Genomic DNA, 13,172 nt, shown 5'->3' with positions numbered 1-13,172 from the left:
CCATTTCATTGTAATAAGCATTTCAAGTAAAACATTTTTTGGATGCTTTTTGGACTTATTGAATGTATTTTGGAGACATCGCTGAACCTATTTTGGACCCACACTCTGATTGGTTGAAATTTGGACAACTCGAATTGCGGCGTGCGGCGGCAACACGCACACTTACAAAAAACTCGGTTTGATAAACCAAAGGGCCTATCCACGATTATAATTTGGAAAATATTTATTTCAGCAATTAAATAATTATGATAAAACAATGGATTTTAATTTGAAAACGTGTTTTAATTATATTGAATGGAATCTCACGCATCTTTAGCAGGCCTCTGTCCTATTTACAATTTACGTATTCTTACGACCTAGTTGTTCAAGTATTAGAACATAAAAGACAACCCGTTATTAGTCGCAATAAAAACACCTTAACATAAAATTAAATGAATGACAGAGATACATAACAAGTTACAATGAAAAAAGGTTCTAAATTTTACGCAGAGTTTAAGTTCAAATATGATTAAACAATGAAGAAATTTTAAAGGGAGATTATAGCTTGTAACTTGTTGTGAAACTTTCTCATCTGTCATGTTAAACTTTACAGTTGCTTGACAAGAAGTTTAACTAAATGTTGCACTTTTAAAAACAATGTAATATTTGAAAAAATCTTTGTTTGAATACCAGGGTGCCTTTGATAGTCATAGTTTGTCTTGTTAAAAGCATATTTGAGGTGTTCAAACATTATTTTTACTTCGAACTTACCATCACTTAGGTTGCTGATATAATTTTTAAGAAAATCATTTATATCAATATTTAGTTAACTATGTTTATAAGCTTTTTAATATAATACATATAAATTTTAGGTAAAATTGTTAAATATTCAGAACTTTGCCTGAAATTCGTTAAAACTAGTTTTGTTTATTAAAATATAGATTTATATTACATGTTTAACTGAATTCAAAGAACGAATCAAAAGTTATTACATTTTATATTCATTTTGTTTAAATGAAAATGCCTTTAAATTAGGAGATTTTTTTTGAATTATGTTTCAAAAACAAATAATATTTAATAATATTTATTATTTACAAACTTATTTTACCTTTTCCTAGTAGAAGATTGTCCGAAGAATCCGAAAATGCATTCCGTTTTACGATTCAAAATCATGTTCACAATGCTATTTATCAACATTTTCTTAATTATAGTTAACTAACTTTTCAAACATTTTCTTGAAAAGATCTTCATGAGGTACTTTGAGCACTTCTCTACCAAGGTCAGTATGATTCCATACCATTCCGTACGTATTTAATTTGTACTCTTCATTTTGCGGAAAAATCTCAAACCGAACAAAGTCACCCCGGCTATCACAGTCACCCAGATTTACGGTAATCAGATATGTCTTAAACCATAAAATTCATAAAGTTAACATCGAAGATTTTTATTTTTTTAGCTGGTTCAATTGTGTTTCTAACATGATTGACACGGTAAAATCTAAAAGTGTAATTTATTATAAGCCAACGCTGGCAATTGTGGAAAAATACGTTGTACCTGTATTTAAAAAAATATATATATTGATAGATATGCAAAAATCAGTCAAAACTTACAAAACATATATTTTCCATATATATATTTCTCTAATTAGTTTGCAATACGTCGTAACAGCCATCACGATCTCTGACACTTATTTGATTTTTTAAAAGATTTAAAAGACGTGCAGATGACAATTCAAAGCATTTTTTATTTATAATTCGCAAATTGATCGAGAACTGATCGAAAAATTGATTTGTTTACAACTAGCGCTTAGGACCTTTTTAAAACGAACTCATGATTTTTTAATTTTTTTTTTTTTTTTTTTTTTGATTTATTATAGAGATTTTACACCATTGTGCATTCGTCTCTTCAAGGTGGATAGTAGAAGAGGAAAGTTTACAAAGTTTTTGATCACTTGTCTGGCTATATTTCAATAATTGATACCATGCCTTTTTTCTAACGATTTCTGTTTTAGTTTCAAATATTTACGGGCAAATTTGGATCTTAAATTATCAAGTTCTTTGCTTTTTTCTTCGTCCTCTTCCTTCGAGGATTTAACCGTTAACTCATAACACTTATTGTAATAATATTTTGCTTGTATGGCATCTTCGTCTTCTTCATCTGTTGTTTCTTCTTCAGCAATCTCTCTTCGTTTTGTTCTTAAGTCGTAATCCGCGTCCAAATATGCTTGCAAGCGCTTCCGGGATTTGCGAGTGTGCTTAGAAAGCACGGTCTCGAATCCATCGTTAGATTCTTCGGCAATTTCACTTGTTTCCATTGCATTTTGGTCTGGTTTACTGTTGTTGCTTTTTCTGATGCTGCTGCTGCTTGGCTCAGGTTCAGTCGGTGGTGTACTGCTTTTTTGGTTCACATTTTTACTCGAATCCCCACATTTTTTGTTCTTTGCTTTGAGTTTGCAAAGCGATTTTTTGCCTATAATCGTCACTGCTGCAGCAGCGTTGTTTACAGTGATTGATTTCGGCGTTGGCTGTTTCAGCAACATCCGCAGGGTCCGAACTCCAGATTTTTTAAATTTAATTCATACGACTTTTTCAAAAACCACTCGTAAGCAATTTTGACAGCCCCTGTCACGGTGACAGGTGACGATTTAATTAACTAGACCCTTTAGGTTTTTCAATCGTTTCCCCTTCAATTCCAACAGGGTAGCCAGTTTGCATTTTTTGAAGCAAAATTTAAAAATATATGCAGCTAAATTGGTGATAATGATGTTAAGACAAAAATAAATCAACATCAGTTTAAATTTTGGGATACTTTGCAATCGGTCCTAAGAATCATCTAAATCTCTATCATCAATTTGCATTTTTATCGTTTAAAAAACATATTTTCATTGTTTCTGTTAATCATTAGCTTTTTAAAGCTTAGATTTATTTCAAATAATTACAGTAAAGGAATGCAATTCAAAATATTAAATTAAAAAATTTCAATTAATGTCAATGAAATATCGAAATAAATTGATAAACAAAACTGGCAACACCTCTTTATACATGTGTTGGTGATAGCCTTGAACCGACGGCAAAATAGCTCCAAAAACTGATCCAACGTGGCTGATTTGAAAAAATATTTTGAATTGAGTTTTTTTCGATAATAGAATAGTTATTTCAATGGTTTAGTGACGAAAAACATTAAAGCATTAAATAGACAACAGTTACATTGCTCGGAAACCGGATGAAATTGCTTGGTTTCAGTGCAAAACAGAAAAAATCATCAAGGTGTCGTGAGCCAAATCCGATAAGCAACGATACCGGAATATTTGGACCTAATCGATGTGCTAGAAAAATGGTAGGAAATAAAATTGGCATTGGAAAAAGTGGCTGAAAAAGCGGAAATAATCAAAAATGTTAACATTTTTGGAAGAGGTAAGCTACAAAACGATCCTGCTTACACTTTCTGTTGGTTGGATTCAGTGAATTCGTACTTTAAAAGCCTGAACTACCTCGATTAATAAAAATAGGTCCAAAATAGGTACTAGGTCCAAAATAGGGTCATATACCCTACGAAGTTGACTTTATAGCTGTCGGCCACCATTGCTAGTACCAACCACTAGTGTCTTCCTTTTTAACTACAAGGACTTCGCCGCCCTGGGCTCCTAAGTGTACTAGAGTATGGTACGGAGCGACGGCGCCGAATACTCATATTTACACAAAGAATTTTAGAGCGCCCGCCGCGGGATTGGAACCAGCAACCTCTGGATTGTGAGCCAGTGCGCGGTCCGATTGATCCACAAGGGCGGGACAAAGTACTTACTTTTCCTGTCATTCTTGAGCGACGAAATAGCCTACTTTTCTGTACCAAAAATAACAGAATCAAATAGCAACACTTTTCAAAATAAATGCTGAAAAGTTCTACTTTGTATTCATAGTATGAAAATTTAACTTAAAATTTCACTCAATGGGTGTTTCTCGGAATTGCAAAAAATGTTGTATGGAACTCGTTGCAAAACTTGATTTTTTCAGCACTCGTCGTATTTATCCAACTCGGTGAACCTCGTTGGATAAATATACGACTCGTGCTGAAAATATCCTCTTTTTGCGACTTGTTGCATAAACTACTATTTATGGAGATAATCATAGAAACACAGAAAGTATTCAACAGAAAAATAATCCCTCATTAGGTTTAAAGACTAATACGAAGCTCAGAAGGAAAGCAAAATTCCGTATCAAGAAACGCAACATGTTTAGATGAATAAATCAAATTATTTGAAATTGCTTATTCAAATATGACTGAAAATTGCAAACTTTTTAAAAATTATGTATTCGATATTGTAAAATTGAAAATCTAGAATTGCCTCATGAGGCTGAACCTCAAAACCCAAAATCTCGAAACGTCGATAATGAAGGATTTTGATGCTTGCTAGAAAAAGTGTTTTAAAGTGCATTTTACACCTGCCCAGTTGTTATGCAATCATTAGTTTTCAAAATTTCCAATTATTGAAGAGATTTTTCTTTTTGCCGAAAAAAACTGTTTGCGGTGCTGTACATCGGAATTCCACAAAAATTGAAAATATTTTTGATCGATCCCAGACACGCTAATATGATTTTAAACGCAGGAAAATGCATTTATAATTGTTTTCAGTTGATTAGACTTCTATTTGCATTAGAATTTTGTAGTTTTTTGGAAAAATATTTTTTTGCCCCCTGATTTTTCGAATCGAATCGGCGACATAAACTTAGAAAAATATTTGCAACGGCCTTAGCAAAAAAAAAAGAAAATAAAAATAATAAGAAAATCTCAGTTTTGTTTAAGACTTAAATTCAAATAAAATTCGTATTCGATTATTCGAAAACCTCACCAATGTTACATACACATCAGGATTTTTTTTTTATTTTTCTCTAACCTTAAATATGATTTCAAAATGCTCACTTTTCAGCATTTTGAATTTTTTTTTTAAATCAAAGATGGTGACATTTAATAATCTAAGAGTTCAAAAATTTCAGAATTTTAGGATATCAGAAAATAGGAATTTAAAAATTAAGGAATTTAAAAATTTCTGAATTTAAGTAGGTATTTAAGAAATTTATATTTTCTTGAATTTTAAACTATTACTTTTTTTATTTATTAACCCTCTGCAACCCAACACCGCCTCTAGACGGGTTTCGATTTAAAAAAAATCCAAAAATCAAATTTTCAACTAATTTTAGATCTTTAGAAAGCATTGGAAAGAAGAACTAAATTCTAGAAAATTTAAGGGGTAGGAAGTTTGACTTGTTTTGTGTGACTTTGTCAATGTTTTAAAAAAAATACATTTTCTTTGGGGTCAACTTTGGCTAAGTTTTTTACTAACATTTCTTATATTTCAAGTAAAAAGATTTCTGTAGTATCCCAGACTATGCCTATTTTTACAATTTAAATGATAATGGACCATTCTATTCATATTTTCTGCAAACACACAAAAAAATTAAAAAGTGACAGTAAAAACATGAAAAAATTAGATAGACAAAACGTAATGATAGGAGGTGGTAGAATATCAGAATTTTGCACTTTCGTAATCTTAAAATAATTATATTTTTGAATTTTAATTTTTGTTGATGTTGGGAAATTTAAGCTTATTATTTTTTTAAATTTTCCTTTTTCTATTTTTTTTTCTTTCCTTTGCAAATTTAGTAAGTTTTTTCTTATTTTTTTCTTACTCTTGGTAATCTCTTAGTTATAAGCAAAAATCATTCCAAAATGGATTGAGATTAAACACACAGTTGGAAGGAACTCCAAAACTCTGTTATGTACTGCAAAAGAACTAGTTGTAACATGATTATCCACTAATAAAACCAAATTGAATTGAATTGTGTTTTTTATTAAAATTTTGATTTTTTAAATTTTCAATTTAAAAAAGATTTAAATAAATAAAGTTTTAAAATTTACAATTCAAAATATGATCTGTGTGCTTATTTTTTCTTATTTTAACTATGGTACCCTTGGAAAGAGCAAGTAGGACCTTTTCTACCAAGAAGGACCGCGAGGTTAATTTTTCAAAATTAATTTAAAAATCCATTTTAAACTTTTTGTGGTCGTACAAAGGGTCATTAAACGCAGAAAAATTAGCTTTATCGCTTTAAACAGTAATATCAGCAATCTAAGCTTCATTTTAGGACCCAATTGCGCTTGAATTATATTTTTTCAAACTGTTCTTTCAAAAGGCTATTTTAATTTGTTGCGGGGAGATTTTTGACGTAGACTACGTCTTACTCGAAGGTACTGGGGTGCCATTCCAAAAAATGTAATCTAGTGTTGGAATATTGAAAATAATAATTTGATAATGCAACAGTCAATTCGAGCCAAACATTTCATTAGGGCACAACACCAAAACGTAAATGTTTGGGATTATTCCACCATTCCATTCATTAGTAGACTCCCTACATGCCCTCCAATAATCAGATTGATAGCAAACAATTTCCTATTAAAAAAATCAAAAACGCAAAAGGCCAAACATTCAAATCTTGATTCAGAATGTATCAATCAAAAAATGGTTTTCTTTGTGTTGTTTGTAGAAGCATTTTACATATCGTGATTATTTTTTCATTTCAATTTACTATTTCTGGACCCTGAATTCAAAACCATCATTGACAGTCATTGACCCAAAAGTGAGGGACACCTTCTACGACCTTAAGGAACTTTCTATGTTATAAAGTGAACTTGTCATACATTCTTAACACAAATTCACTTTAAAACAAAGTTTGGTTTACGTTTTACCAAGGATTTCTGCTGAAAAAAACTTCGTCGAAATACAATATTTAATACGCGGCTGCTGTTCAGTACACTTTTGAAGAATTTTTATGTTTTACATACCTTATCTTCACCATTCGATCACAAAACTTCACCAATTATCAGCATTTCCGCTGAATTCCTCATTATTTCTAACTAAACAAAATTTCCCATTAACATCATTAAAAACAACAATCAGGTGGCAGCGCTTTAGTGCTCTTTCAGTTCTCTTCGAAATTGCATTTAGAAAGGGCCCATTTTGAACAACAATTGGAAAGTTAAAAGGGCCCAATACCGAGATTTTTTAAAATTATAAGTTTTATTGCAAAAATCAGCATTAATTAAGAAGCATTGAAGCAGAGTTGAGGATAATGATGTGTTTTATCGTATCATCATTAAAAAAACCCCAGTCAAGCTTTTTTTTAAATAGGAATTGAAACAAGTTGTCCACTTTTTGCCAGTGATTTTCTCGAATCGCGGTTTTTGGTTTTGTGCCCTAATGAAATGTTTGACTCGAATTAACCCCTTCCCGCCCAGAGCAAAATCGAGATTTTTTACGGTTTTCCTTGCCATTTTCTACAGAATTGACAGAATTGGATGGAATTTGAATTGGAGGCAGTAAACATCTTAAATAACACTGTGCAGAAAGAATGAGATCCTTTCATTAATTTGTTTTCGAGAAATTTCAATTTGAAGTGAAAAATTAGTGGTGCTCTGGTGCAATATGATGGAGCGCTTATAAGATATGAAGCATTTCTAGAAAAAGGCGGATAAGCATTTTGACAGCTAGAACTTTTTTGCAAATTCCGAGCCAACAAGTTACTTTTTCGGGATTGCCTCAAAAGGCCAAAACACAAAAGGCAGAATCTCGGAAGGCCGAAATTCAAAAGGCCGAATTTTGTCTTTTGCTCAGAAGGCAAAACGTCTTAAAAGGCCGAATGTCTCGAAAGGCAGAATGATTATGGAATTCAGAATTTTATTCATATTACAACGATTTTCATTGATTTTGATGATCAGAGATACAGTAAACTAACAAACTATGATACTTTTTGGAATTTTAAGCGAAATAAGTACATATTGAGTACATTCTGTTTATCTTTACCGATTATTTTGTTACCATGCATACAAGTGAGTAGAGTAAATTGAATTAAAGCATTTCAAAAGTGTTTCAGTCTTGTTTATTGATTAATGGTGCCGATAATCGAAATTTTATCATTCGTCGCCAAGTATTTAAATGAATTCAAATAATTACAATTGTTTTTTTGCGGCAAATAAAATAAAATTTCAAAAATTTAGTTAGTAGCAATGCTAAAAAGTTATGCCTTCTTTATTTCGAAAGCTATTTTTGTTATATTTCCATCCTTGCCCTGATAAAAAGTCTAACTAACAGGATATCGTTGCAAAATAAAACTACTATTACTATATAACTATGGTTTATAAAAATAATAAAAGAAATCCGCGCCCGAAAAGGCGGAAACGCATTCCAAACAAAGTTGCGTTTCCTACTATTTGGGCGCGGTTTGCCTTATGAGATTCGGCCTTTTGAGCATTCGGCCTTTTGGAACTCGGCCTTATGAGGATTCTGCCTTTCGATTAATTCGGCCTTTTGAATTTCGGCCTTTCGGGATTCGGCCTTTTGAGATTCGGCCATTCGTAGGAGACCCACTTTTTCACAATAAACAACAATTATTGATTTTTTTCTCAGACAAATCAAATATTAATTGTTTTTCATTTTTAAAGGGCATTTAAAAATATTTTGACATTAATACATAATTCATAAATTGAAAGAGAATTGATCTAAAACCGGTTTAGTTTTCAAATGACGCTCAGGATCTATTGAAAACTAACGCGGAATATTTTTTGAATTTGAAATACAATGTTTCAATAACCCATACCCCAACTGGATAGCGTGACAAAAAACATGGACACCAATGATAGAAAAAAAAACAATCATTTGATGATTCCTACACCAAAATTTCAGAGGGCGTATCGACCGTTACTATAGTTTGTGAGTTCTCTTCTTCTATCACGTGATTGCCAGCAAGAAGCAAACTCGCCGAAGATTTTTTTTTTTGTTTTCTTAGAAATCCGCATTGAAAGAACGCGAGAGGGATTTGGATCGATCTGATTTAGAATTTTTCCTTTTTCAAACATATTTGAAAAGGAAAGACAAAATAACATTATTTAAAAAAAAAAAACATGTTTTGTATGCACGCACAAGCTGTTGAGAAATTGAGTCCTTTGGTCGTTCTAATTTTAAATATTTTTTAAAGTTGCACCACATTCGTGAACTACCACACATAAAGATTTCCCTTATTCGAAACTCCCATTGCCCCTTTTTTGTCAAAATTGTTGAGTAGTCTCTCCAAAACTTCAATCACTGACCAAACGCTGTCCTGTTCTCACCTTCACAGAGGAACTTCAATCGATCAAGGAATCCGAGTCTAAGCTCAAACAACAGTATGTCGAATCTCAGCGCCGCGAGCGGATTCTGGCCCGGCGACTCGCCGTCAAGGAACAGGAGATGCAAGACTTTGCCGTAAGTTTTCCGAGCTCACCGGTTGTTAAGATTTAGTAACTTATTCTCTTTCTCTCTCTCTCTCTCTCTCTCTCTCTCTCTCTCTCTCTCTCTCTCTCTCTCTCTCTCTCTCTCTCTCTCTCTCTCTTGTTCCACAGAGTCAAATTGCCGAGCTTAAAACCGCCCAGGCCCCGGGACAGGCCGCCCTCCGGTCGGCGCTGCTCGATCCGGCCGTCAACATACTCTTTCAAAAGCTCAAGAACGAACTCCAGCAGACCAAAGCGAAGCTGGAGGAAACGCAGAACGAGCTGTCCGCGTGGAAGTTCACGCCGGACTCGAACACCGGCAAACGGTTGATGGCCAAGTGCCGGCTGCTGTACCAGGAAAACGAAGAACTGGGCAAGATGACCTCGAATGGACGGTTGGCCAAGCTCGAGGGTGAACTGGCCCTGCAAAAGAGCTACAACGAGGAGGTCAAAAAGTCACAATTGGGTTAGTATTTTTTTGAAAATTTAAAGCCAGAATTATGTCCTAAGTTTGACCGTTGTCATCTTTTGTGTGGTTCACTTTCAGAGCTGGACGACTTCCTGCAGGAGATGGACGAGGACGTCGAGGGCATGCAGAGCACGATCGTGTTCCTGCAGCAGGAGCTGAAGCACACCAAGGACGAGAAGGAAACCCTGGAGAAGGAGGTCCTGCAGCTGCGCTCGTACGTCAACGGTTGTGGCACAACCAACAACGGCGGCGAAGATGGCACCGTGGCCGCCGACCCAAACCGGATGGACACTTCGGAGCCGGAGCCGGAGTCGGGTCTAGTGAATGGGAGTAACAATAAGTTGGTGAAGCAAAGTGGTGGTTCAAGTGGTGGTGTTGTTGATCAGAATCGGACGCACTGTGTTAGTGGCAACAGCAATCCGGATTTGCTCCCGAACGGTGGTGATGAGTTGGGTGGCGAGCAAGACGCCAACAGTAGACTTTGCGGTGGTAATAACGCTACTAGTGCAACCGGTAGTAACAATAAGAAAGCAAACAACAGGACTGCAAAAACCGTTGGTGGCAAGAAGCGAAACTACGCCGAAGATTCGGACGATCTCCACCCACAGGACGGCGGCGCAGACGACGAGGAAGACAGTGGCCACTACGAGGACGGATCCAACAACGGCAAAATGCTGGCCCCCGACAGTCAGCAGGATCAGGACCAGGAAATGACCACGACCACGACGACGACCAGCAGCAAGCGCATGACCCGGTCCGGCAAGGGCAAAGCACCGCCCAAGCTTAGCGTGAAGAAGCTGCGGAGGGCATCGGTCCTATCGGCCGACCCGGCAGAGGACGATGACGCGCCCGACGGCGGATTCGCTGCCAACGGTGCGAACTGAGTGAACTCCACCCCCCCACCGCGAGTGAGTGTTTGTGTTTGGGAAAACCGGCGCGACAAGACTCCTGAGAAAATCACTCAACATTGAAATTAGAACTTTAAGCTAAAAAAACAACAACAACAAACATACAAACTAGCTACAATAATACTTATTGTAGAAAATCAAACGGTTAGACGCAACTTGATTAGGGAGAGTGAGCGAACAATCACGCGTTAGCAAACAAAACAAAAAAAACAAGTGAATGTAATAACTAATCGACATAGTGGAAACCCAGCAAAAAAAAGAAACAAAAAAGTAAACCAAGCAAAACTTACTAAACGTTAAACCAGAAAAAAGAAGCGTCTTAAATTAATACAGTGGAAAGGATTTTTTTCCCGCCCGTTTTCGTTTGTCCAGCAAAAAAAAACAAAACAATATTTTTAAACAGCTAAGAAAACTGTAATTTTAATACTGTAAATCAAGCAAAAAAACCAACAACAACAACAGTAAGAACAACACTAAAAAAACCCATGTGTAATTTAAATTATTTCGAGAAAAAATACAGTTAAATTATTCATACAAAGTGTGTGTGTTGTCGTGTGTGGATTTTGATTATCAGCTTCTGAAAGAAATCATTTGGGGAAGGGTCAGAGAGAAGGGAAATGAGAGGGTACACTGGCGATTTATTTTTGACCCCGTAACGCGGTACACAGGTACACAGCCCTTCAGCATAATCTCAGCAATCAAGCGTGACAAGTTTTTGTTCAATGGACTTTAGGCGTTACTGTTTTGGTGACATTTTCTGCTGTCAAATATTTTCATCTTTTAGAAAAATAAACTGTCAAATCGTGTTTTTTGTCAATCATGCGAACCGACCTTCAGCTCTTTTTTTCTAGTTCAACCTTACAGGTGTATGCGAATATTTTGGATAACTGGTTAAGGTCTCTTCGTAGCCCAGTCCACACAAGGAAAAAGGCCAGTAGACTGTATGGGAATTGGAAGCGAAACTCTTCCAGACGGTGAATAACGATCAAGTCGTGCGACCACGGTTCACTTGCCATAAGTGGCGATTTATTACTAATAGAGTTTAACTAAGGTCCGGTTGGGTTTTATAGCCTACGGAGTTCTGAACTACAATAATACAGATTAAAACTAACTGTAACGTATCGTAGAAAACTTCTCGGGCCGTAAACAAAGTGCGCGAGATCGGCAGGGAAGCAATTCTTGGGGCCGTGTGCAGATTCAATGCAAAATGGAGTCATTAAGAGTCACAAGCTAATTTTGGCACCAAAAAAAGTCTTATAAAAAACTTTTTTGACAATTTTATTCCTTTATTAGAGCATTTTTTTTAAATAATTGACATTTTGTGTAAAAGAACCATTCTTTGAGTTAGCAGCAGCGGTAGTCGTTCAATACCACGGATATCATCGTCGATTCCCGCCGTTCCGAAACAATGTATTGTTCTGGCCGACCATCCGTGAACCTGCGTTGAGGCCAGCGAACGTTACGGACAGGGTTGTGGTAAGGGTGGTGAGTTGATTCCGCAGGACATTAGTTGATTCCGCAGGTCATTAGATGCCGGACTTGAATATGTACGGCGAGCCTAGTCCAAACTGCTAAGCTTTATGCGGATTTCCTTTGCTTAAGCGTAGGCCACATGCAGCCTGCAAGTGGCCCAAGTTGCAGGTAGTGTTGCTCGCCGTTGTGCTACTGCTGCTGGTGCTACAATCTGACGACACGGCCGAGTTGCTTCCCACGAATCTGCCCGTCATCATCATAAGAAGCGCCTCAGCGTCCATTTTCTTTTGCCGTACTGTGACAACATAGAATTAATCATAATTGATGATGCTAATACACAATTATTGTACTCACCAGATCTGGATTTTTAGCAGATCGCGATTTATTCTCCACGGTCGGGGTTTGTTTATTTTAAAACTGTCACTGCTTGTTTGGAGGAGATTGCTATGATGGGAAAAAAAATCTCCTTCCACTTTAGTAACGCCTGAAAATGGTAACGCCTCATCGAAGGCGTTACGGTTGTACTTTTGGTTGGTACCATGAAAAAAAATGGAAATTTGTACCGAGTCCGCGCTCTATTTTCAATACTCTTTGGAAGGGTATTGTATGCTGGGGAATTAAAATTTGGTTTTGCAATTCCGTTGACGAAATGGCCTACTTTTCATCGCCAAAAACAGTACTGAAATGTACTTTTTGCAATTCCGTCGTGAAACTACTTACTTTTCCTGTCATTCTTGAACGACGAAATAGCCTACTTTTCTGTACCAAAAATAACAGAATCGAATAGCAACACTTTTCAGCACTTGTTTCGAAAAGTAACACTTTTCAACATTTTTTTGATTTAAACGATTTATTGACAAAATACATGAAAATTCGACTTAAAATTTCACTCAATGGGTGTTTTTCGAAATTGCAAAAAATGTTGTATGGAACTCGTTGCAAAACTTGATTTTTTCAGCACTCGTCGTATTTATCCAACTCGGTGAACCTCGTTGGATAAATGTACGACTCGTGCTGAAAAAATCCTCTTTTTGCAACTTGTTGCA

At 35.7% G+C, this 13,172-nt stretch overlaps 1 protein-coding gene and 1 long non-coding RNA gene across 2 annotated transcripts in view; one reads left to right on the top strand and one right to left on the bottom strand.

Annotated features, from left to right (window-relative positions):
* LOC128093765 (pre-mRNA-splicing regulator WTAP-like) overlaps nt 1-10,866 on the top strand; it is a 26,425-nt gene extending 15,559 nt beyond the window's left edge. Inside the window, exons 3-5 of the mRNA XM_052711497.1 lie at nt 9,147-9,271; nt 9,409-9,742; nt 9,824-10,866. Coding sequence (XP_052567457.1) covers nt 9,147-9,271; nt 9,409-9,742; nt 9,824-10,629 — 1,265 coding nt within the window. The 3' untranslated portion in view covers nt 10,630-10,866. The remainder of the gene's footprint in view (nt 1-9,146; nt 9,272-9,408; nt 9,743-9,823) is intronic.
* LOC120416725 (uncharacterized) lies at nt 10,659-13,172 on the bottom strand. Its single transcript, XR_005605378.2, has 2 exons — nt 12,481-13,172; nt 10,659-12,421 (listed from the first exon to the last, which is right to left on the bottom strand). It is a non-coding gene; the product is annotated as an uncharacterized LOC120416725 (long non-coding RNA).

The sequence above is a fragment of the Culex pipiens genome, unplaced genomic scaffold (assembly GCF_016801865.2).
Source record: "Culex pipiens pallens isolate TS unplaced genomic scaffold, TS_CPP_V2 Cpp_Un0046, whole genome shotgun sequence".
In the NCBI taxonomy this organism is placed as follows: Eukaryota; Metazoa; Arthropoda; class Insecta; order Diptera; family Culicidae; genus Culex; species Culex pipiens.
The sequence above is the reverse complement of the archived record's forward strand: the minus strand, read 5'-3'. Positions and strand labels throughout refer to the sequence as shown.